The 25,271-nt window shown below is 41.4% G+C and overlaps 1 protein-coding gene across 1 annotated transcript in view; it reads left to right on the forward strand.

Annotated features, from left to right (window-relative positions):
* GALNTL6 (polypeptide N-acetylgalactosaminyltransferase like 6) overlaps positions 1 to 25,271 on the forward strand; it is a 1,522,699-nt gene that overhangs the window by 1,247,086 nt on the left and 250,342 nt on the right. Inside the window, exon 7 of the mRNA XM_089684035.1 lies at positions 15,191 to 15,308. Coding sequence (XP_089540161.1) covers positions 15,191 to 15,308 — 118 coding nt within the window. The remainder of the gene's footprint in view (positions 1 to 15,190; positions 15,309 to 25,271) is intronic.

Raw genomic sequence — 25,271 nt, forward strand, 5'->3', positions numbered from 1 at the left:
TTTTAATTCATTTTGGAACATGGTGCTTAGCACAATGTAACCACTAGAGAGTAAATCAGTCTGATGTTATTCTCTTCAGATCATCTGCTGCTTCCTCAGCTGAAGCTAAATGTGAGGAACAATCGAGCATCTGGATACAGTTCAGTACTGCAGTGAGCAATTCAAGGAGAAGTCCAGTCAGGCCAAAAATAAGAGTTAGGATATAGTATTTATGTCCTTTTTTTATCTACAAAATTGGCTATATTAAAGTGTAAAAATCAGCAACCAGCAGCCGTTGAGCTCCAACAGTAATAGTCTGCTAGATTTGCTGAGTTTGTAGTCCCATTACAGTTCTGTAATGGCATTCTGAATATTCGAATCTAGCACAGAGAATCAGCATGCAAAAGCAAAAAAGGACAATTGTCTCTTGCAGAACTTACCTATTTTCAAATTTTTCATGGTTTTTTTGATGATCAGTTCCACCCAAACTAATATTTTAGTCTTGATGTGAATGGAAGCTAGTGGGCAGGTTAAATTGCACCATCTTTTATATCCATCAATAGGATATCCAGGTGGCTATTAGAGTTTGTATATGTGCTTTCTGTGTTTGTGTTACCACTCTCTGAGGGTTCCTATTTCTTCCAACAATCCTAAAATGTATAAAAATGAAAAAGGTTTACCCAATCTACCTTGTCAGTTGTTCAATATCAATTCCAATCCCGCAATCCCAAAATGTACTATAGATGTCCACTCAACTTGCTACTAGTGTGCAGAAGTATGGTTTGATTTATAGACATTATACTGTAAGCTCCTTTAAGAGCGTGACCATTGATACTCTGTGGGGATCTGCAGATTTTACCAGTACTAAGTAAATTCACATTTTAAATATTTTTTTTGGAAACTGGCTTGTTTTCAAAGGAGAAGATTGTGTTTCTTCTATATAAGTTAATGAATATGTGAAGGGGTCACTCTCTTGTAGCTGTACAGTATTCCCATTTAGACTGTTTTTACCGCATCACAGAGAGTTTAATGAAGATCAGGCGCAATCAATGGTAGACGTGTATTTCCTTATGATTCATTTTTTCGGATGAAAATTTTCAGAGGTTCAGGTGTATACGAATCTCTGAATGGACATAGTAGCATCTGTCAACAAATCCAAAAAAAGTTATAACAAAATTAACAAATGCATTTGTTTCATTTGGATGATATCACATGACGCAATAGTAGTTCAGAGCCATGGGGAATTTAATTCAGTTTTTGAATTTGTTAGATAATTCAGATTCGGATACTGAATGAATCTGATTTTTTTTTCAGTCCTTAATTCGGATGCACATGACGCTAGTCGATATTGTCCAATCAGCTCTTACCATTTCTCTTGGTGGGTTGGACTAGCGTCCAAATATATTGAATCCTTCCGATTTGAATTTGTTCAATATCAATAATATATCGACAGTATAGCAATCTTCTGGAAAATCTGCTACATTTTTCGAATCGACATGGACCAAAAAATATACAAAATGAATACAGAAGATACAAAACGAATTCCGAAAAGGAATCAGGTCAACATAACGAATATGACTAAACTAAATACTTCAATGAACAAATGCACCTGAAAAAAAATTTCAATTTCTGGTGTGCACATGTCAAATCACTGGGCTTTGTACAGACCATGGCAGTTGTCCTCATTTTGGAAGTTTGCTAGGGTTAGCTCATCACTGAAATTATTTGTTTTCACTTACCAACTTGAAACTATTAACGGGAAGGAAGACCCCAAGACTTCACAAGACCCATGTGGATTAGTTTTTTTTTCAATTTTGTTATTAAAGAATAAGTTCACTTTTGGGAAAATGTACATGTTCCACCCGTTTCTAGGGTGGAACATTAAGCATGTTCCTGATCCTGCAGCCGCTGTCCACTGCCCCCTTCTCCCTATGACTGAATACGGGTAGAAGCTCCCTGTACTAGCTGTCATTTTTCAAAAACAGCATGGTCATGCAGGGCTCCACCTGTAGTCCTCCATGGACTACCACAGAGCTGTGAGCGCAGTGGTAATTCATTGATTCTTCCTGTCAGAAGTAACGGCTTGCTCGAGCAAAAAGATACATTGAACAAGCGGATGTTCGAGCAAGCAAATACATTGACAGTCTACAGGAGACCTGCATGGCATCAGCGAACTGCTGATCACTGGTACAATGCTTTACCGGCTCCTAACACAAAAAATTTAAAAATGCTAATTTTTTTACCTGCAAAAAATGTACATTTATTATTTTTTGTGTCAAGGTGAACTTATCCTTTAAATTGTTGAATGGGAAAGCTTTGCATTATTCCTAATATCACGTTTATTTTAAAACGTGAACGTGTCTCACCTTACTGTGTTCCCTTTTTTCCTTTTAGGTAGCAGGTAAATTGGTCATTGCTTTTCAGCTTAAGCCATAGATTTTCAAGAGACAAAAGCTTAAAAGTCTAATGTTCATCACTACTGGATAGCTGTTTTAAGAGGAAGCGCTATCACTGAGGAGTTGGTGTTCTTCAGGGTTCATGCTGGGTTTTTTTTTTCATTCTTGCTTTTTTTTCTTTCTTTCGTGTTTCTTTGTTGTAATAATAATTTAAAAAGTAATATGTGTCTTTGTTTCTGTAACACTACAGAAGCAAAGCAATGTCAGTCTATAATTTATAGTGCGTATATATATATATATATATATATATATATATATGGGGTCAGCTTTGAATGTAGAGCTCGCAGAGAGGTAGTCCAGATGCCAAAGGGCATTTAAGTGTATCCTATCCATGTTTATTTATCAATGTTGAATCAAGCACAAAGCAAGAGTTTTCCTTCCAAGGGGCTGTTATAGCACAATCCAGTATACAACAGAACCTTTAGCCTCCTGGCTATTTATGAAACCTTTTGGGTCAGCTTAGAACTGCAGACTTTTCCAGCACATCCTGCTTGAAATCTTTTTTGCCTAACACACACCACACACTGCTCATCCCAGAGAAAACCTAAAGTGTATTTCCACTTTTTGCTATCAAATTTTAGAAAATCTCATGATTAGTTTATGTGTTCCCATTCACACAGTATACCAAGAAATGTTTTTAAAATAATATTTACCTTTTAGATTTTTCTCAGCAGTAGGCCGCCTGGCTGATTGCATGCATTTGTTAACAATGTCAGAGGGATCCTGTCTCAAAGATAGACTAAAGTTGGCCATAGCTGGATCAAAAATCTTCTACTTCATCAGGGACTGACCACATTTTGACCTATTTATGGCTCTTCCAGCTTGAGCTTAAGATCTAATAATTTGCTTCTCCTAATCAGAATTGTTGAAAAACATTATTCTTCGATCAACGCTTCAGTCAATAAGCCGCAGCGCTGATCAGTGTATTTTGACAGCGGAGGAGTCTCCAGTGTCAGAATATAATAGTGCAGTGGGGAGAACCTCTATCTACTGTACCTTGAATATGTAAATATGTAAATTTTATTTCCTTCCCTTCCATCACTTCCTGGCCCGCCTCCTAGTTTGATTGTCTATATAAGACATGCTCAGTCTAGCCACCTTGCCTGAGCAACTTCTTAGTTCTCTGAGCTCCTGTCTGTTGCTGCTCCTGTATCCTGTATCTGACTACCCGTGTACCAACCCCAGCTTCGTCCACTAACTGTGCTTGATTTCCACCCGTCCTGACCTCAGCTTGTCTATCGACTTCCCTATTGTCTCCTGCCATTACACTCTGCTCACACGATTGGTCTCCGCATCCTCAGCTGGACGTACCTGGGGGCTGCGACCTGGCTCTAGCTTGCTTCAAGTCCATCCCCACCATCAGGGGCTTTGGTGAAGAAGCAGGCTGGGGCTTAGACTTCGCTCCCTGTGGAACCCCGAGCTGGCGGTCTACAAGGACACTGCAGCCTCTCCTGGAACAACTTCAGTGTTTGGAGCAGAGAGTCGATGTCCAGCAGGCCTATCAAGAACATATTATGCAGTGCCTGCAGGAACTTTCCTCCCAGTTGGATCAGCTGCAGGTTGTGTCCACTTCCTCACCCTCTGTTTCGGTTCTTGCTCCGGTTCCTGCTGCTCCAACTCCCGCTGTTCCTCCAGTGGAACACAGTCCTTCGAAACTCCAGCTGCCTCCACTGCCTCACTTCTCTGGTGATCCCAAAGCTTGTCTGGGCTTCATCAATCAGTGCTCAATTCACTTTGAGCTAGCAGCCCACCATTTTTTCACTGACCGTTCCAAGGTGGTGTACATGATTTCCCTCCTTTCTGGTGAAGCACTGGCTTGGGCCTCGCCACTGTGGGAGCATCAAGGTCCAACTATTTGTAGTCTCACTCAGCCTTCCAGCAAGCTTTCCGTAAAACCTTTGATGTGCCCGGCAGGACTTCACCTGCTGCAGAAGCTCTTCTTCGGCTTCGTCAAGGTAGCATGACTGTTGGACAATATGCAGTTCAGTTTCGCACCTTAGCTACGGAACTGGAATGGGCCCTTTCTGCAACCTTTTGGCAGGGTCTTGCGGACCGTATTAAGGACAAACTAGCTGTAAGAACCATACTCACCATCCTGGATGACTTGATTGCTCTTAGCATCCAAATCGATGTCAGCTTCCAGGAGCAAGATCTGGAAAAGGCTGGTCCACGTCGCCCCCCAGTGGGTTCATTAGCTCCTGTCATCTGATCAATCTACCTCCGGCATCTGAAGAGCCTATGTAGTTAGGCCAAACACATCTCACTCTACAAGAGCAATCATGTCACCTAAGAATTGGTCTATGCCTTTACTGTGGGGCTGAAGGTCATATAATTAGGTCCTATTCTGTTCGTCCGGGAAACTCTCAGGTCTAGGTTACTCTGAGATAGGTGATCTAGACCAGAACCTGAATTCTGCCACCTTCTCTCGATTTATCATACCTGTCTCATCATTGAGCACTGAACTCGTACCCGGTTTCTGCCTATGTGGACTCTGGAGCATCCGGGAACTTCATCGAGCAATCATTGGCCGCTGAATTGGGCATTCCTCTTGTCCCCTTGATGACGCCCCTATCAGTATCTGCAGTTGATGGCTCTACCTTGGCCTCAGGACCTCTACGGTTCCAAACTAACTCTATTACTATGCATGTTGGTGTTCTTCATCGTGAGGAGATCTCCTTCATGATCCTTCCTAAATCTTCAAGTCCAATCATTCTTGGACTTCCATGGTTGCATAAACACTCACCCTAGCTAGACTGGAACTCTGGCAAAGTATTGTCCTGGGGGTCACAATGCCATCTGATCTATCTCACTAAAGTGCTCCCACCTCTCTGTACCCGTGGCTGAGGTCACCACCTCTCCATTGCTCCCTCCACATTATCAGACCTTCCAAGTTGTCTTTTGTAAGAAAGCTGCTGACTGTTTGCCTCCTCATTGTCCCTACGATTGTGCTATTGACCTCCAACCTGGGACTTCTCCACCTCATGGTAAAGTCTACCCTCTCTCCATTCCTGAGACTCAAGCTATGTTTGAGTACGTCCAGGAAAATCTGCAGAAAGGATTTATCCGTAAGTCCAATTCTCCTGCTGGGGCTGGCTTCTTTGTGGAGAAAAAGATGGTATGCTCTGGCCCTGCATTGATTATAGAGGTCTCAATGCAATCACTGTTATGAATCGGTACCCTTTGCCTTTGATTTCCGAACTCTTTGACAGGCTCTGGGATTTTCACAAAGCTAGACCTCCGTGGAGCATACAATCTGGTTAGGATCTGTGAAGGTGATGAGTGGAAAACAGCTTTCAATACCAGAGACTGGCATTATAAACATATTGTACTGCCCTTTGGCTTGTGTAATGTCCCAGCCGTATTTCAGAACTTTGTTAATGACATTTTTTCTGATCTCATATATGTTTGTGTTATTGTTTATCTGGATGACATATTCATCTTGTCTCCAGATTTGAACACTCATCGTCAGCATGTATGTACTGTCCTTCTACGTCTTTGGGACCACCGCCTGTTTGCAAAGTTGGAGAAGTGCCTCTTCTAGCAAACCCAGGTTCCTTTTTTAGGCTACATAGTCACGGATAAAGGGCTGTTTATGGATCCTGCCAAACTCCAAGCCATCTACAACTGGCCTCAGCCCCCTGGTTTGAAAGCCACGCAGCGCTTCTTGGGATTCACCAACTTCTACCGCCAGTTCATTCCTGACTATTCTTCGCTGGTGGCCCCAATCACTTATTTAACCCGGAAGGGTTCCAATGCCAGAACCTGGCCTCCTGAGGCAGTCAAGGCATTCCAAAAACTAAAATCCTCCTTTCTCTCTGCATCTATTCTCGTACGTCCAGACATTTTCCAGCCTTTCTTCTTGGAGGTAGATGCTTCATCTTTGGGAGTGGGGGCCATCCTTTTCCAAATGCATAATGGTAAGCTCCATCCTTGTGCCTTCTTCTCTCACAAGTTTTTGGATGCTGAAAGGAATTACACCATCTGGGGATCGAGAACTGCTGGCTATCAAGCTGGCACTGCAAGAATGGCGACATCTGCTTGAGGGGTTTCCACATCATATCCTGATTTATACAGATCATAAGAACCTCCAATATCTGCAATCTGCCCAGCGTTTGAATGCCAAACAAGAACGATGAGCTCTTCTTTGCCAGATTTAACTTTGACATTACCTTCCGGCAGGGTTCCAAAAATGCCTGTGAAGATGCCTTGTCCAGATCATTTGATGTTACTCACTCTGAGTGTCATATTGAACCGGAACCGATTATTTCTGCCAATCGTATCCTGGCCACCACTCATCTTCAGTCTAGGCGTATCCCACCCTGAAAGACCTTTGTGGCCCCCGCCCTTTGCTCCAAGCTACTCAAATGGGCACATGACTCTAAACTTTCTGGACATCCTGGTGTGCAACGCACCTGTGCCTTCCTGCAGCGTCATTACTAGTGGCCCTCACTGCGGAAGGATGTTGAAGAATATATTCAGGTTTTCTCCAATTGTGTGCAGTCTAAGTCCTCCACATCTGCTCCTGGAGGTCTTCTTTTGCCTCTACCTGTTCCAGATGAACCTTGGCATTGCATATCCATGGACTTTATTTCTGAACTACCCCCCTCAGAAGGTTCCACCGTTATCTGGCTGGTTGTGGACAGGTTTTCTAAAATGTGTCACCTAACTCCACTGCCAGGACTACCTTCTGCTGTTACTTTGGCATCCAAAGACATTAAGGAAATTTTCCTTCTTCATGGTATGCCCTCGCACATCATCTCTGATAGAAGTGTTCAATTTACAGCTCGCTTCTGGAGGGCTCTGGCCACATCCTTGGGAATCAAGTTGGACTTCTCCTCAGCCTTTCATCTGCAGTCTAATAGCCAAACTGAAAGGGTCAGCCAGAATGTTGAATGGTATATTTGTGCCTTCTACCCTGGGCAGAGTTTGCCCTTAATAACCATGCCAGTGCCAATACTGGTGAGTCTCCCTTTTTCACTGTGTATAGTCATCATCCTTCTATACCATTTCCTGTTCCCATCACTTCTGCGGTGCCTGCAGCAGCAGAGACACAACAATCATTCAATTCCATCTGGGCAGAGGTTTCCAAGAATTTACGTCTGGCAGCTGCCAAGTACAAAGTAGCTGCAGATCGCCATGGCCATGTGAGTCCCATATTTCTCCCTGGGTTTGGCTTTCTACCAAGAATATCCATCTATGAGTACCCGCTATGAAATTTGCTCCTCGCTTCATTGGTCCATTTACTATCTTCTGCCAGGTCAATCCTATTGCTTTCAAATTTCACCTTCCTTCACATCTGAGAATCCCTAATGTTTTCCAGGTTTCTCTTCTGAGACGGTACATCATCAACAGGTTTTCCCATCCGCATCATCATCCTTCCCCAATAGTGAGTATTTCGGATCAGTATGAAGTTAAGCAAATCTTGGATTCCAAATTCATCAGAGGGAACCTTTCGTATCTAATTGACTGGAAGGGATATGGTCCTGAGCAGAGGTGTTGGATTCCTTCTACTGATTTTTCTGCACCCCATATGGTGGAATATTTTCATCAGAAGTTTCCTCTTAAGCCTGGCCCTAAACAAGTAGGGAGACCTCGTAAGAGGGGAGGTACTGTCACAAGTTAGCCTGGAGTTTCTTGTTTCTGTATTCTTACCTCCTTGCTGCAGTGCTGTTCCTGATTCTTTTCACATGTGTGGTTTGTCTGTGCTCACCTATGAGCATCGTCTGCTATTCTCTGGGTTTTATTTCCTTCCCTTCCATCACTTCCTGGCCGGTCTCCTAGTTTGCTTGTCTATACAAGATATGCTCAGTCTAGCCCACCTTGCCTGAGCAACTTCTTAGTTCTCTGAGCTTCTGTCTGTTGCTGTTCCTGTATCCTGTATCTGACTACCTGTTTACCGACCCCGCCTAAGTCCACTGACTGTGCTTGATTTCCACCCGTCCTGACCTTGGCTTGTCTATCGGCTTCCCTGTTGTTTCCTGCCATTACACTCTACTCACGCGAGTGGTCTCCGCATCCTCAGCTGGGCGTACCTGGGGGCCACGATCTGGTTATAGCTTGCTGCAAGTCCATCTCGCCATCAGGGGCTCTGGTGAAGAAGCAGGCTGGGGCTTAGACTCAACGCCCTGGGAAACCCTGAGTTGGCAGTCTACAAGGGCTCACTACCACTGGTTTGTGACATTGAGAAATAGCCAACGAGTTTTGAGGGTCCAAGTGCCCCTTCATCAGGCTTAGAAAGAACATACAGTGGGGCAAAAAAGTATTTAGTCAGCCACCAATTGTGCAAGTTCTCCCACTTAAAAAGATGAGAGAGGCCTGTAATTGACATCATAGGTACACCTCAACTATGAGAGACAAAATGAGAACAAAAATCCAGACAATCACATTGGCTGATTTGGAAAGAATTTATTTGTAAATTATGGTGGAAATAAGTATTTGGTCACGTACAAACAAGCAAGATTTCTGGCTCTCACAGACCTGTACCTTCTTCTTTAAGAGGCTCCTCTGTCCTGCACTCATTACCTGTATCAATGGCACCTGTTTGAACTTGTTATCAGTATAAAAGACACCTGTCCACAACCTCAAACAGTCACACTCCAAACTCCACTATGGTGAAGACCAAAGAGCTGTCGAAGAACACCAGAAACAAAATTGTAGACCTGCACCAGGCTGGGAAGACTGAATCTGCAATAGGCAAGCAGCTTGGTATGAACAAATCAACTGTGGGAGCAATAATTAGAAAATAGAAGACATACAAGACCACTGATAATCTCCCTCGATCTGGGGCTCCACGCAAGATCTCACCCCATGGGGTCAAAATGATCACAAGAACGGTGAGCAAAAATCCCAGGACCACACGGGGGGACCTAGGGAATGACCTGCAGAGAGCTGGAACCAACGTAACAAAGGCTACCATCAGTAACACACTACGCCGCCAGGGACTCAGATCCTGCAGTGCCAGACGTGTCCCCCTGATTAAGCCAGTACATGTCCGGGCCCGTCTGAAGTTTGCTAGAGAGCATTTGGATGATCCAGAAGAGGATTGGGAGAATGTCATATGGTCAGATGAAACCAAAATAAAAAAAAATTTTGATATTGACCAGATACTTATTTTCCACCATAATTTGCAAATAAATTCTTTCCAAATCAGCCAATGTGATTGTCTGGATTTTTTTTCTCATTTTGTCTCTCATAGTTGAGGTGTACCTATGATGCCAATTACAGGCCTCTCTCATTTTTTTAAGTAGGAGAACTTGCACAATTGGTGGCTGACTAAATACTTTTTTGCCCCACTGTAAGAAGATTTTCATTTCAATCTAACATCAATACAATGTGGGTAAAAGGAGTCACAGTTAAAACCAGTCAATCATAATAAGAGTATCAAAAGCAAAAATTAAAATTAAATAATAATACTAATAATAATAATCATCATTATTATTAAAATGGTATATTATGGTTAATATTTTAGCCTAAAATATAATAAAATAAATCGAGTAAAAACTCTCAAAACGTGTATGTGTATAAATTGAACCATACATTGTACAATCATGAGACTTTTAAGAGGGAAAAAACACAAAACGTAAATAAATAATAGATATATAATTCAAAAAATGTAGTATAATAAAAATAATAATAATATTAAAACTATTAAAGGTAATAATAATAGTACTACTGGCATAGTCATAATTACTATATACCTTCTTGGCAATAAATTGATCTAAAAGGAATAGATGTATTAAAACATGAGTGAAATGATAAATGTATACATTGAACCAAATATTATACAATCTGATTGTACAATCATAAAATGGTACAAAAGTTGGTGAAAATGATATTGGTCTGAATACTGCTAAGAATGATGATACCTATACATTCTGATTAAAATATAGAAAAGACAAAAATATATCCAAAGAGCTGATAAGAGCTATGCATTGTATGATCTGGCTGTCCAATCGCTGAGCCAACTGCCCAGTCTTAAAAATATAATGCACTAAAGGGTAAAATTCAAGTGGCCCATTCCATTGGTGGTGGATTCACTCACTACTGCGTAATCTGATTGTATTGTGTGTGTGTAGCCTAAAAGTTGATCAAGGTTGTATATCCATAGGCTATAGAGTACATCTGGGGGAATATGTAATCTGTAGCAGATAATGTGTATGTACAGACCATTGTTGTATGTGGTATGGTAAGTAAAATAGTGTGTCAGCATTTGTTAACAGTATCAGTGATTCCTTCTAAAAGACAGACTAAATCTGGCCATAGGTGGATCAAAAATCTTTGAAAATCTACTGTACCATGAATATGTAAATGGAGAATTTGTCCAATTTTTTTTTTTCGATCAGCCCGCTGATGATGCATCATTGACCAGCCTGTTTCCTTTCATTAACATACAATGCAGAAGTCTAAAGGAGGATGTATCAGTTTCTAAAATGTTAACCCTTTGTTAGGAAAGACAATGTTCAATTGTAGCTTACAAATGATAACGACATCTGTCAGCACAGAACAGACAGGGTTAATTTTGGCAAACACAGCTCCTCAGCCCCTCATAAGCAGAGAGAACTCAGTAGGACTTTTTTAGTGCTGGATTATCAGAAAAGAGCATTTAAAAGGGTTAGCACCATTTTTTTTTGTTATGTTGTGCTAAGTTATGCTATGTGAATTAACACATGTAACAAATAAAATATAGATGTTATAAAAACACATACATCCACCTGGAGTTACATGCGATGCTTTATTAGAATTTTAAAACAGGATAAAACAATACATATTGTCCTCCACGGTTACACGTTTCTGTCCTATGCAGGTCTTAATCATAGATATGATAAAAGCCCAAATGGGGCAGAAACATGTAACTGTAGAGGAGAATCTGTATTGTTTTATCCTGCTTTAAATTTCTAATTGAGCATTGCAGGTGCCGGTAATATGTGTTTCTATTGAAGAATTGGACCGACAGGAGCCTCTGTACACTTACACTGAAAAGCAAGCTATTTGTGTTGAGTAGTGGGTTGTGCTTTCCTTGGAACGAATGTAATTGTTATCCCAATTTAGCTGAAGAAATGGAAATTTAGTTAAAAGTATGCCATTGATGGAGGAAGGACTGTTTCCAGTGCTTAACCTCCTGCATACTGCTACAAAGCTTCTCTTACAAGTGACACAGTCTATGGAGGAGATAAACCACAACCTGGACGCTGCCCAGGATCCAAAGGGGGTCTACAATAAATAAACTGCATCTGAGCAGGTTTGTTTTTGTGATAGTACATTGTATTCCTGCAGGAATTTTAGTGTGTTCATAAGATAGCAGGAGTGGCAGTACACAATAGTTCCTGGTGGATAACAGACAAGCTTAGTATTGGAACTGTTTGTAAAATCTGCCCGGGTTCAGATTTTTCTGTAGTCCAAACTTGTTGTGTAGTTTTTTATATATATATATATTAACATTTTTAGATATAAGGAAATAAAATGCAATGTTACAATGTGCAATTCAATACAATGGTTTCTGTGTGTTGGTGCTTTTATAATTTTTCCTAACCTGACAAAAAATTTACCAGACAACTGTGCCATGCATTGACACTTTGACGTGACAGTTTTCTTAATCTGCACCATAAAATGTTCAGCATTTTACCTTTTTTCAAGAGAGACCTTAGCTGAAAGTATATGCCATGGTCACAACTGAGAGAATAAGCAGCTTGAATCCCATCCTTTTGTGAGACACAAGTACATTGTAATGTGCAATTGATCACTGGCAATGTTGTAATTTCCTTCATAGGTCCTAGCATACATTTTTCAAGGTTTCTTGTCAAGTCATTAACAATGAACAGCAAACCAACAAAAGCAGTGCTGTGATCAACCCTTGCTGTCAAAAGTAACTGTTTCTATTACTTGGTTTGTACCAGGTCATAGCAAATTATTGCAGGGGAAGCAATGCTATTTACCAGCAAGCCATTACGGTTGCCATCTGTCCAGCTTTTAAGGTCTATAGTGCCATTTTTACATTAAAATCGTAGCCCGCTGACAAAGGAAAATGAGGCACAGGAATAGCTGAAAGACATTTGACGTTCTGTAAGACTGCCAAAGTTGTTGCCCTTGATTGTCAGCTGTGCACTGTTCTCCGTCAATTTTATTCCAAGCACCATTGCAAAGTTGACAGTGAATGTCATGAAGATCAGAGCATAATCAAAATATGATTGTACGTGTTTCCAGCAGTCTCATTTAGAGTTGAGACAGTACAGTTGGTGTGGGAGCCTTGAAACCACTGAATTCATTTTTGTCCTCTGAGCTGGTGATGAATTGACTACAAGTCATATCACAGGAAGAAATTATTTTTCTGCTCTGTTTTTTCATTGATCCTCTGCTTAGCTGCCTTACAACCAATATAGCAATTTAATTGGTTACAATAAAGAAGAATAGCATTGACTGACTATTACAGAGCAAGAACACGAGAAAGACATTTTAAAAGATATAGTGACTTTTTTTTATATACAAACTCTTATTTAATTCTGAAAATCTCTTTCAGAATCAAGTAAGGGACACAGATGATGCCACACAGCCCATATGTGCATCACGTTAACCCATACTGTATTTCCATATTAGGTCAATGATGTCACAAGCATCCCTGCCCCTTTGTGATGTGTAGCTGCAGGGAAGGGAATGCTCTGGTTGCAGTTGATTGGGCAGCAGCAGGTGGAAGTGACATCTTCCTTCTGAGTTTGGTCCAGACCTAAGTTTGGACCAGATTCAAGCTCATTGTTAACCGGTTCCCGCCCGGCCAATAGCACAAAGTCGGCTGGCAAAACACCTCGTCCCTCTGGGTGGACACCATATGGCTTCCTTTCAGGCATGCACAGTGAGCCTGCCCGCAGGGCCGTTCTGCAGCGTAATCTGTCACCGGCCGTGTACCTCGGACATGGCCGATGACAGATCTGTGTACCGGCCCCATTTCCAGTACCATGTGACCTGCTGTGACCAATCACAGCAGGTTACATGACAGTTGTATACAATAGATGGCTTCCTTTCATGCCATCCATTGTATACAAGTGTGTCTAGCTGTGAATGGTCACAGCGATCACATGCACAAGCTGGGCCAATCACAGCCCAGCTGTGTCATGTAATTAGCCGTGGCCAAATCACAGCTAAGCACAAAAAAAAACTTGAATGAATCGATGTCATTCAGGTAAATGCTTGCTTATAGCAAAGTAATTCTTTGCTATAAGCAAATTGTGTTAAAAAAAAAAAATACTGATCACTTCCCCAAAGTAGTACAATGTTACTATGGTAACATTAGTAACATTATACTGCTTTGGTCATAGTGAAATATGAAAAAAAATCTTAAAGAGAAAAAAATTTATGAAAAAATTAAAACTAATAAAAAAATAAAAACAAAATTAAAAAAAATTATAATTTTTTTTTTTCATACTGTCATTAGTCAGTGTCTCTGATCACTGCCATGCCAGTTATATGATGACGCTGTACTGCACTGGTGACAGTGTGTAAAAAAACACAAAAATAGTGAAAATATTTTTTTTAATTTTTTCATTTTCCGAAAGATTACGACAAAAAAATTACAACTTCAAAAAACTCGCCATGCCTCTTATGAAATACGTTGGACTGTCTACTTTGCAAAAAGTGGTCATTTGGGGGATATTTGTACTGTTCTGACATTCTTGGACCTCACGAAATTAGATTGGCTGTCAGTACTTCAGGATTGATCAATATTCAGATATATCCCATAGTTTATGAACTCTATAACTTTCCTACAAACTAAATAATACATCCTAATTTGGGTTATTTTCACCAAAGACATGTAGCAGAATACATCTTGGCCTAAATTTATAAAGAACAATTATTTATTTGCAAACCTTTATAACAGAAACAAAGAAAAACGTGGGGTTTTTTTTTCAAAATTTTAAGGCTTTTTTTTGTTAATTTAGTAAAAAAATCAAAACCCCAGCGGTGATTAAATATCACCAAAAGAAAGCTCTAGTTGTGTGAAGAAAATTATAAAATTTTAGTTTGGGTACAATGTTGTATGACCGCGCAATTGTCATTCAAAGTGTAAGAGCGCTGAAACCTGAAAAATGGCCTGGGCAGGAAGGGGGTAAAAGTGCCCTGTATGGAAGCGGTTAAAGGAGAATTATAGCCAAAGCATTGTTTGCTGTACTTTTCCTATGGATCACAGGAGTGCAGTTTGTAATGCACTCACATGCCCTGTTTTCAGCTGACAGCAGGTAGGGAAAACCAGTTAAAGGCATTATCAGGGAAGGTATTCTGATGTCTCTGAGATATAAACCATACCTACAGTACCAGTAAACCAGCTTTAGATGCACTAGCAGATTTAAATGGACTTTACTATCAAATTAAAACTGAATTCCAACTAACACTTTATATGTAGTTACAGCAACATTTGTATTTCTTTTTGTGATACCGCTTAAAGTGTAGCATAGAGTGTAGCATAGAAGTATCTTATCATGCTTTGAAAAGGATCAATATATCACTGAACTTTATTACTTTACTATTATTTTCCTCTTTGTCTATCAAAGTCATATGTAGTAACACATGTATGCATTCAAGTCATCTCTGACATTACTGATTATTTGAATTTGGTAGGTTTACTTGTTGGGTAACTTCACAATTTTTACGTTTGTTACATTACAGTGAATCTTAAATGTAGAGGGTCATGCTGGAATTGATATCTACACATCCTTGTTCTACATACAAGCATATAGCACTTTTTTGATTTCTAAATGTTTCTTCTTCAGGTCTCCTGTTATGGCCGGTGGGTTGTTTGCCGTGAATCGGAAATGGTTTTGGGAACTGGGTGGCTACGATCCTGGTTTAGAAATCTGGGGAGGAGAGCAGTATGAGATATCCTTTAAGGTAAGCACTTCCTATTTTACATTCCTGAAATGCAATAGAAAATTACTGCAAAGTGGGTTTTTTTCACATGCCGATATCTTATTAAATTTACATCACTTGCCATCTATCTCATAACATCTATATGTTGAACAGTGCTGGATGAAGTCATTTCATTCTGTATTTGAAAAGCTATGAAAAAAGGTCATCTGGCCCGTATTGTATCATTAGAGGAATTCCATTCAAGTCACCTTTTTCTTTGACATAGTTAACCTAAGTATTTTGCAGGACCCAGAAGGGATATAGTTAGTTTCTGCCTACTTTCCATGACAACCTCTACACCTGCCTGGTGCACACAGGATTCTAATAAAATTCACCAAACACAACACCATACACCAGACTAAATAAAGTGCACCGCTAAATGTTTGCTACAGATATATACAGTGGGTGCTTATGAGACATATCCTGACTCTGGTCATATTTCCTTGGCAATGATCTACCTCTTCTTTGACTTGCTATATCATCCAGAAGCTAAGCCATGGTGATTTTCATGGTAAAAATGGTTTAAGCTAAGCCATGGTGATTCTCACAGACGTCCATCTGTTGTGGGATTTTACAAGTAGATTTTTTTCAAGTTTGATAACTATTCACTACATTTACTTAAGCTTATTATCAGTTATCATTTTTATCATCTTTAATTTATAGTGCAACTTGAGTAATTTTTCTGATTCTTTATTGTCACAAAACTGCTAAAAGAAATAGTTCCCTGGCCCGTATGAAAGTCTAGTTTTCAGTATTAAAAGAAAAAAAAAACATTGGGATACGCATGCATATCAAGAATTCAGACTTTACTCTGACTACACCTGCTGCACACTTGTTCCAGGTCAGAGGCTTAAAGTACCAAAGTGAGACATTGCCAAGCAACTAGCATTTTCAGAATAAACCTTTCATGCACAGTCTGACTGTCCATAGACTGCCTCTTTCATTGATTTCTGTTCTTTCAATAATGGAGACTTAACTTCACATGCAGGCCCAGACTGACCATAGGGCACACTGGGCTTAGGAAGTGCTGCCTGTTGATGACCAGGCTGCACAGCAGGAGGTAAGCGGCAACCACAGTCTGGACAAAGCTAACAAAGACCGCAGTTGCCATTCACCTCTAGTCTCTTTGATGAACGAGCTGTCTCTTTGCTGAATTGGCTGTCTTATTGCTGGATGGGATGTCTCTTTGCTGAACAGGCTGTCTCTTTGCTGGACGGGATGTCACATTGCTGAATGGGCTGTCTCTTTGCTGGACGGGATGTCTCTTTGCTGAATGGGCTGCCTCTTTGCTGGACAGAATGTCTCTTTGCTGGACAGGATGTCTCTTTGCTGAACAGGCTGTCTCTTTGCTGGGCAGAATGTCTCTTTGCTGGGCAGGATGTATTCCTGCTGGATGGGCTGTCTCTTTGCTGGACAGGCTGTCTCTTTGCTGGATAAGCTGTGTCTTTACTGGGCAGGATGTCTCTTTGCTGGATGGGCTGTCTCTATGCTGGGCAGGATGTCTCTTTGCTGAATGAGCTGTCTTTTTGCTGGATGGGCTGTCTCTTTTCTGTATGGGGATGTCTCTTTTCTGAATTGGGATTTCTCTTTGTTGGATGGGGATGTCTATTTGTTGGGCGGGATGTCTTTTTGCTGAACTGGGCTGTCTGTTTGCTCGATTTGGTCCAGCAAAGAGACATCCCAATCCAACAAAGAGATGTCCAAGTAAGGGCATTTCCATCCAGCAAAGAGATATCCCTGTCCAGCAAAGAGTCTCTTTGTGGATTGGGATGTCTCTTTGCTTGATAGGGATGTCCCTTTTCTGGATGGGGATGTCTCTTTGCTATATGGGGATGTCTCTTTGCTGGACTGGATTGTCTCTTTGCTATATGGGGATTTCTGTTTGCTGGACTGCGATGTCTCTTTGCTATATGGGAATGTCTCTTTTTTGCATTGGGATGTCTCTTTGCTGGATTGGGCCATGTCTTTCAACATATAGGGGATACTGTGATTAGAACTCTAGGGGAACTGTAATGTAAAGGGGCACTATGATATAAAGGGGACTGTGCTGTAAAGGGGCACTGTAATCAATACAATGCTCCTTTGCAGTGCAGTCCCCTTTATATCACAATGCTCCTTTAAATTACAGTGCGGAGGACCAACTCCGCGACCCCATGAATATTCCATCACCAACTGCTCCCAAGTACATTCACTAAGAGTTGCTGAATATGATGAACCTGTGCCTGGAATTCTGGCATGTGCTGATTGTCCAGGAGCCATTTAAACCTTTTGCTGCCACCAATGTAACTATTATGCCAGTGGCACTGTCACCATGTAAACAAACTCCCGACCACTATAGAAGCTGCAGGTTTGTTTGCATTTTCTTTGCAAGCTGCAAGTTCTCTAGTAGAAGTGATTTGGGCTTTTGAAAAGCTACCTGATTACTTTTACACTGCTGGGAATATGCTGCCCCTCTACCTGACTCCCCCATGCGTCTTGGGCTTAACTCTCCCTTCTGGGGGCCTAAGCTCTCTATGGCATGTGTCAGGATGGAGTGCAGCAGGAGATCAGTGAACATCAATTTGCTGATCATCCCTGGTTAGCATGAATACAGTGCTTAGCTCTGTGCACTTTGGGATTCAGAGCTGTCAATCTCTTGCCACTTGACAGGTAAGAAATGTTTGATCAAATTTATAGTGGTTGTAAAGGTAATTAAAAAAAAATAACAAACATGGCTATACTTACCTGCTCTGTGCAATGGAATTGCACAAAGCAGCCCTGAACCTCCTCTTCTCAGGTCCCCCTGCCGACGCCCCTGGCTCTTCCTCTCTGTCCAGTGCTTCCCATGAGGCACCTGTACATGCTCACTCCCAAGCCCTGCTGCTGCGCCAACTGACAAAGAGAGTGGGACTTGCACAGAGCAGCCCTGAACCTCCTCTTCTCAGGTCCCCCTGCCGACGCCCCTGGCTCTTCCTCTCTGTCCAGTGCTTCCCATGAGGCACCTGTACATGCTCACTCCCAAGCCCTGCTGCTGCGCCAACTGACAAAGAGAGTGGGACTTGCACAGAGCAGCCCTGAACCTCCTCTTCTCAGGTCCCCCTGCCGACGCCCCTGGCTCTTCCTCTCTGTCCAGTGCTTCCCATGAGGCACCTGTACATGCTCACTCCTAAGCCCTGCTGCTGCGCCAACTGACAAAGAGAGTGGGACTTTACCCCGCCCCGTTTCCTCGTACCTGACTTTGATTGACAGCAGCAGGAGTCAATGGCTCCCAGTGCCCCGGAAAAGCCAGTGAGGTCCAGAAGTGAGGGGAGAAAAGAGCATCAGACATGCACAGCATTGGATCGAATGAGGGCTCAGGTAACTAACTGGGAGGTTGAGGGGGTGATACCGACGCATAAACATTTTTACCTTAATGCAAGGAATGCATTAAAGTATTACTAAACCCATGACCCTGAATTTACTATATCCAGCCTTCCACAGTACACAGAACATGAAAATGTAATTATTTTGGTAAATAGTTAAATATAAACAGCTAAATGCCTTTTCTTATCGTGTATAGCAGTCTTGTGACTTCTGTCAGTGTCCAGCTGAGCACTGGTTAATTTTGTAGGAGGAGTTTTCATTCTCCTCTGACTATCCTATGAGGCTGTATGACCCTTGATCCTCTGTCTGGACAGTGCTGATTGGCCCTGTGCCAATCACATGCACTCTCCCCAAAAAAATAAATGGCCATACACACCAAACTGAGCATGGGCAGACTTGCCACTGTTGCTCTGTACTATGGCAGATGGGGGGGTGGGGGGACAGCAAAAGCAAGGGACGATCAGAGAAAGCAGGATCAAACAGCCTTTTTACACAATGCAGAAGATTAACCCATTAGGTTCCACAGTGAGTATAACAAGCATGCTTTAATGCGTATACAGACTGATTTTACTGTTGTGGGTTTAGTAACACTTTAAGGTAAAAAATAGTTAGGCTTTATAACCACTTTTAATGAGTGCAGAGGTGACATTAGGGGTTTTATCAGTGATAGCAATAAAGTTCAGTTAAAAAAATAAAGACAGCCCAAGCATTTTTTCTTTAATTCTTATACTGCAATTTTAAGGTTTGACATATTTGGCATCTATTTACTTGACACAGCCTCAACTTTTTATTTTACTAAATAAAACTGGATATTATATTGTATTTGTGTATGCTAAAAAATAATTTGAGAGTATTTTTTGCTAAAAAATATAAATTTGATAAACATTAGCGCAATTATTGCGTGGCATTAAAAATTATAATCTCCATAATTTTATTCTACTTCTGTTTTCAGAAAATATACGTTTGGGGGGTTTAAGTAATCTTCAGTTTTAAGTCACCTCCAGTTTTAAGTGTGTGCAAATTAAAAAAAAGTTCCAGCAGGAAAAGTGTTAAATCGACTCCCCCCTAAAATAATAAAATAAAATGTTTTGTGAAAGAAAACTATTAATGCTTATGTATCCCACTGCCTGGTTCTCGGATCTTTGTACTCTTTTTGTATATTGTGCATTTGACATATTTCTAGTAGTTTAATATACTGTATGCTAATATCAGCCTGGTGCCCCCCCCCCCCCCCCCCCCCCCCGCTCTACCTGTGATGTAGTGCTGGTAGACTGGTAGAACCATGGCACACATCTTCTGCATCCAACACTCAGATGTTTGTTGAATATAGAAGATTCTTCGGAATCAAAGATCAGGCATTGGGATCGGTAAGAATTAAAAGTTTTTGTCTACAGTGAACTTTTTTTTTTTAAAAGGTGACAAAGTTGCTTTAACCAACATTTTCTAATAAAAATTAGTATCTCTGCAAACTATGTGTGCTAAAAACGGAAACATGATGTCAAGCATCAAACATTATTTTTTCTGTATATCTGTGAATTTTATAGGCAGGCACTTTGATAGACCATGTTTTATTTGAGCCTTACAGAGTGATTCAGTGAAGCAATGCAAACAGCAATGATGCCATGAAAAGTGCAGTAACACAGCAAACAGATTTCACTTTAGCAGAGTCAGATAGATAAAATCTGGTATGCACTTTACACATTCTATCAGAGTGAGAAGCTATCAAAGAGAGAAATCACATGGAACACAGCTGGAGTGGAATAAAAGATCTTTCCTTGGTGGTGTCTGTTCTTCTGTTTTCTTGATATTTCATTTTCAAAACTGGTACATCAAGATTGACATTAAATTGCAGTTTACTTTTAGCAATGCCACCGCAAAATGTTTAACCCTTGATATAAAATATGTAATGTATTGCTCCTAGCTAAGCAGCTACCAGTCACAGAACACCCCCCCCCCAAAAAAAAAAAAAAACTGATAAAATTACTAAATACCAGTGAAAACACACAGTTTGTTTTATGTAATGTAAGGTGCATGACAAGAGGCTATATATTCTCTGCTACTTAAAGTGGTTGTAAACTCTAAAAACCCTAAGGTGATACACAGGAGATTAAACAAATCCTCCTACATAATTTGTAGTTTTCAATCCACAGTCGTCTCTTCTCTACATCCAGAGTGCTGAATTTATAAAGCTTGTCTGAACTTTCAAAAACAGGGGGCTGAGAGCTGAAATTATATACTGCAGAATTTAGTGAGGAAAGCTCTGATTGGAGAGAATGGATACAACCAGAGGTAAATTTTGGTTTTGTGCTGCCCTAGGCAAGATTAATATCGGACCCCCCATGTAAATTTGTCGCACGACTTGCAACAAGTCCCAAAGCACATCCTCTGCCCCCTACACAACCACAGCCTGCACACATGTACACCTTGTAAATGCCCATACTCACATCTAACTTGTACAACTATGCCCACATTCACATACACCTTGTACATTTTGTGCCCCACCCCCATGACCACACTCACATGCACCTTGTACATTGACCTCTCCAGTGTCCCTATAGTCAAATGCACCTTTTAAATCCCTGGCCCTAAAGTGTCCACACTCACATGCACCTTGTACAAACCCCCCGCCTACACTCACTTTGTATATCCCCCAGTGCCCAATCACAGACATCTTGCACCCCCCCCCCACTGCTTATACCCTTATATACCTTGTACATCCCTGCTTCCCCTTCCAGTGCCCACTCACATACACCTTGTACATCCCCCTTCAGTGCCTGTACTAACATACATCTTGTAACACCCCCCCCCCCAGTGCCTGTACTCCTATGCACCTTGTACACCCCCACTGCTCATACTCACATATAAGTCCCCGGTCACACTGGATGCAAATTGGCATGCGATTTACAAATCACACGCTGAGTCACTCCATATTGTCGGCAATTACAGGGGTCATATCGGTGTGGTTCCAACTTGGTCAGAGCCGCACCGATTTCTAAAGTAGTACATGCACAACTTTTGGTGCGATTTGCATAGACATCTGTCAGATGTCTTGCAAATCACACCTGAAATCGGCATGTCATCCGACTTTGAAATCGTGCGACTTCACTGTAAGTTGTACATTTTCAAAGTTGGGTTTGGTGTGACCAGGGGGGGAACTTGTAAAGCCCCCCAGTGTTGACAATCACATACACCTTTTACACCCCCCACTGTTTAAACTCACATATAACTTGTAAAGCCCCCCAGTGTCTACACTCACATGCACCTTGTATACCCCCCAATGCTCACACAGTGTGAGCCTGTAAGTGTTGACACTGGGGGGGGTTGCAAGTTATATGTGAGTATAACTCACGCTCACATATAACTTGTAAAGCCGTCCAGTGCCGACAAACACATACACCTTGTACACCCCCCACTGCTCACACTCCAATCAATCCCTTACTTACAGATGAGGAGGGAGGTGCAGGTGGAATATACAGTGCAGTGGGAATCGGACCGCAGTGGAGCCGGCCATCCTCAGGGGAGATGGAGCTTGGCTGTGACCAGGGGTGGACTGACAACTCATGGGGCTCCCGGGCAATAGGGGATCATGGGGCCCCTGTGTCTTTGCCCAAACTCAAAAAAGCCTATGAAAAAGGTATCAGGGGCATCTAAAGGGGCCCCCTACTGACCCCGGGCCCTCGGGCAGTGCCCGAGTTTCCAAATGGTCAGTCCGCCCCTGGCTTTGACAGTTGTCCAGCCCAGGGGAGCCAGTGGAGCTGCAGGAAAAGCAACTCAGGAGCTGCTGAGCTGCTCTACTCTGAAGACCACTCACACCTATGTGTCCCTTCTTGGGGGGGGGTAGTGCTGCCACCCTGAAAGATGCCACCCTAGCCAAATGCCTTGTTTGCCTCATGGTAGATACGCCCCTGGATACAACCCCCTTCAAACAGGAACAGAGCTGAGGCTGTCAACCAGAGCTGTGTGTGGGAGATTGCTCCTGTTTTACCTTTTTCTCTTGGTGTCAGGAAAACATGTCAGAAGTGACTCCTACAGATAGCAGAGAGACGAAGCAGCAGACAGAAATGACACTTAGTGCTCTGGATTTAGATAAGTACACACTTTAGAGGGATATGCTTTGTTCATATTTTATGTATGAGGTTTACAACCACTTAAACTTTCAGTATATATAGCAAATATGGGTTTTACATTCCACATCTATGGCTGTTATCACTTTCTAGCACACATGAAATCATAATATAATACATTTTATATATACCTGATTTCAGTAGAGGTAGCCTCCTTGTCTGCTACATACAGCTACCTTGTATGAAGAACCATTCACAGTAAAGGCCATTCAGTAGGAAAGCTGCAACAAGCTTTGAAGTTTTATTTGAAGCAAGCACCCAAAGAAAGAGGTGAACTATGTAAATGAAAACTGGTTTACCTGCCAAAAGATTTGTAAATCTGTTCAGCCAGTAATGTGATTTAGGCACAGAAACAAACATAGTAAGCTGGTATCCTTCCTTTCAGACCACACTGTACTCAAAAATGAAAGCTGGTTTAGGACCTGCCCCAGCCCATGGCTGGACAGTAGCAGTATAGTGAGGCGTGCTCTCTTCTCTTGTAAGTATGTTTACAGTGTGATTGGCAGTGCTGTACTGATCCTAATAGGCTACCCCTATGTTTTCCTGTCTCAGCTACATAGGAGATTACTGGAGCATTATATCGAGAGATTCAGGAACTTTTGACAGCTATATGTGAAGAAAAATATTCAGTTAGTTTTAAAGTAATTAATAAATGGCAGCCAGTCAGATAATAATGCATTGTTCCTATTGTGTGTAGTCCGCTGCTGTGTGAGCTGAATAATGGTATGCTGCTTCATCTTTGAAAGCTCCAGTTATTTGCCCATTGCTTGATTCTAGAAGATTCTCTGTTACAAACTAAACAGCAAATCTCTGCCTCAATTTACTATAATGTGACAAGCAGGTAAAGTAGAAATAAAGGCAAAACTTTTTTTTCTAATTTTAGAATTAATTTTAGAGTAAGGGGTGGTTATAACCCCTATTTTTTTTTTTTTGTCATCCGTGTCCCATTGTGCAGATTTCCCTTCACTTCCTGTCCCATAGCCAAAACAGGAAGTGAGAGGAAATCCCTCCAAAATGAATGCATCTCTGGTTGTGTCCAGGGTCACCAGAACAGGTGTCCCCATTAGAAGATTTACCCTCTACTACTGTCCTGGGGACAACCCAAAATTGGGTATTTTCTTTTACTTTCACTTTTAATTATAATGTTGAATCTTCTTAAGAGGGCAGAAAAAGCAATTTAAAAAACTGATGGAGTTCTAATCCCTCTCCACTCAATCCAAAACGAAAAAAAAGTATTTCCTTTTAATTATATATTAAAGTGATTGTAAAGCCTAAACATTTTTTTACCTTAATGTATTCCTTGCATAAGGTAAAAAATGCTTGGGCAATAGTTTTGGCCCCTCCCCCCTGTTACTTATTCGATCCGGTGCTATGCATGTCTGCAGCTATTCTCTCCCCTCACTTCTGGGTCTCACTGGCTTTGCCAGGGAACCAGGAGCCATTGGCTCCCATTGCTGTCAATCAAAGCCAGTAAATAGGAAGCGGAGGGCAACTCCCGCTGTTTGTGTCAATATATGCAGCAGCAGGACTCGGGCGCGAGAACACACAAGGGGGTATTGGACCTGAGAAGAGGAAGTTTGGGGCCACTCTATGCAATTTCATTGCATAGAGCAGTTAAATATAGAGATGTTTGTTATTTTAAAAAAATCATTTACAATCAATTTAGGACGATCTTTTATTTAAAGGAGATTTATTGTCACAGCATACAATCTGATTTTGTTACATCAGCATTTTAACTGTAATCAGGGGCAGACTGACCACTTGGAAACTTGGGCATTGCCCGAGGGCCCGGCATCAGTAGGGGGCCCCATGAGATGCCCCTGGTAACTTTTTCATAGGCTTTTTTGAGTTTGGGCAAGGATCCCCTATTGCCCGGGGGCCCCATGAGTTGTCAGTCCGCCCCTGACTGTAATGCAAATAATAGTAATGATTGACAATCCGATAAAGGGTTACTTGAAATATCTCCTTTCATGTTGTGAGTGCTGCCTGTCTGCTGTCAATCTCTTTCCAAAACTTGCTGGATTCCCTGAATGCTTTGAAGCTTCTCCTTTTTAATCTCTGCAAACTTCATAACCCATGATTCCTTGCTTGCTGCCTGCATGCAGTGATTCCTGTACTGACTCAGCCTCCTGAAACTCCTCCTCTCAGCACCTCTGTAGTTCAGAAGGAAGGCTCTGTGAAATGTGTGACACAGCTGTGCCTACTCACAGGGCACAGTGAGTACATGTCACAGAATTCAATTAAGTAAATCTGTGGGGATTTTTCAAAAAGTAAGTTTATGGACTTTGGGATCATTCAGAATATTAGAAGTAGACTAGAAATGGAACTACAATGTTGAAACTAATATATGATTTTTTTAAAATTATTTATTTATTAATTGTGATGGCATATCAAGTTCACTGTATATTACAGCATAATAAAGCGGGAACCACAGTTTACAATTGCCATTTACAACATTTTATATGGCTCTTCCACAAGT

The sequence above is a fragment of the Staurois parvus genome, unplaced genomic scaffold (genome assembly GCF_062004578.1).
Source record: "Staurois parvus isolate SC_StPar_1 unplaced genomic scaffold, SC_StPar_1.0 ptg000334l, whole genome shotgun sequence".
Taxonomy (NCBI): domain Eukaryota; kingdom Metazoa; phylum Chordata; class Amphibia; order Anura; family Ranidae; genus Staurois; species Staurois parvus.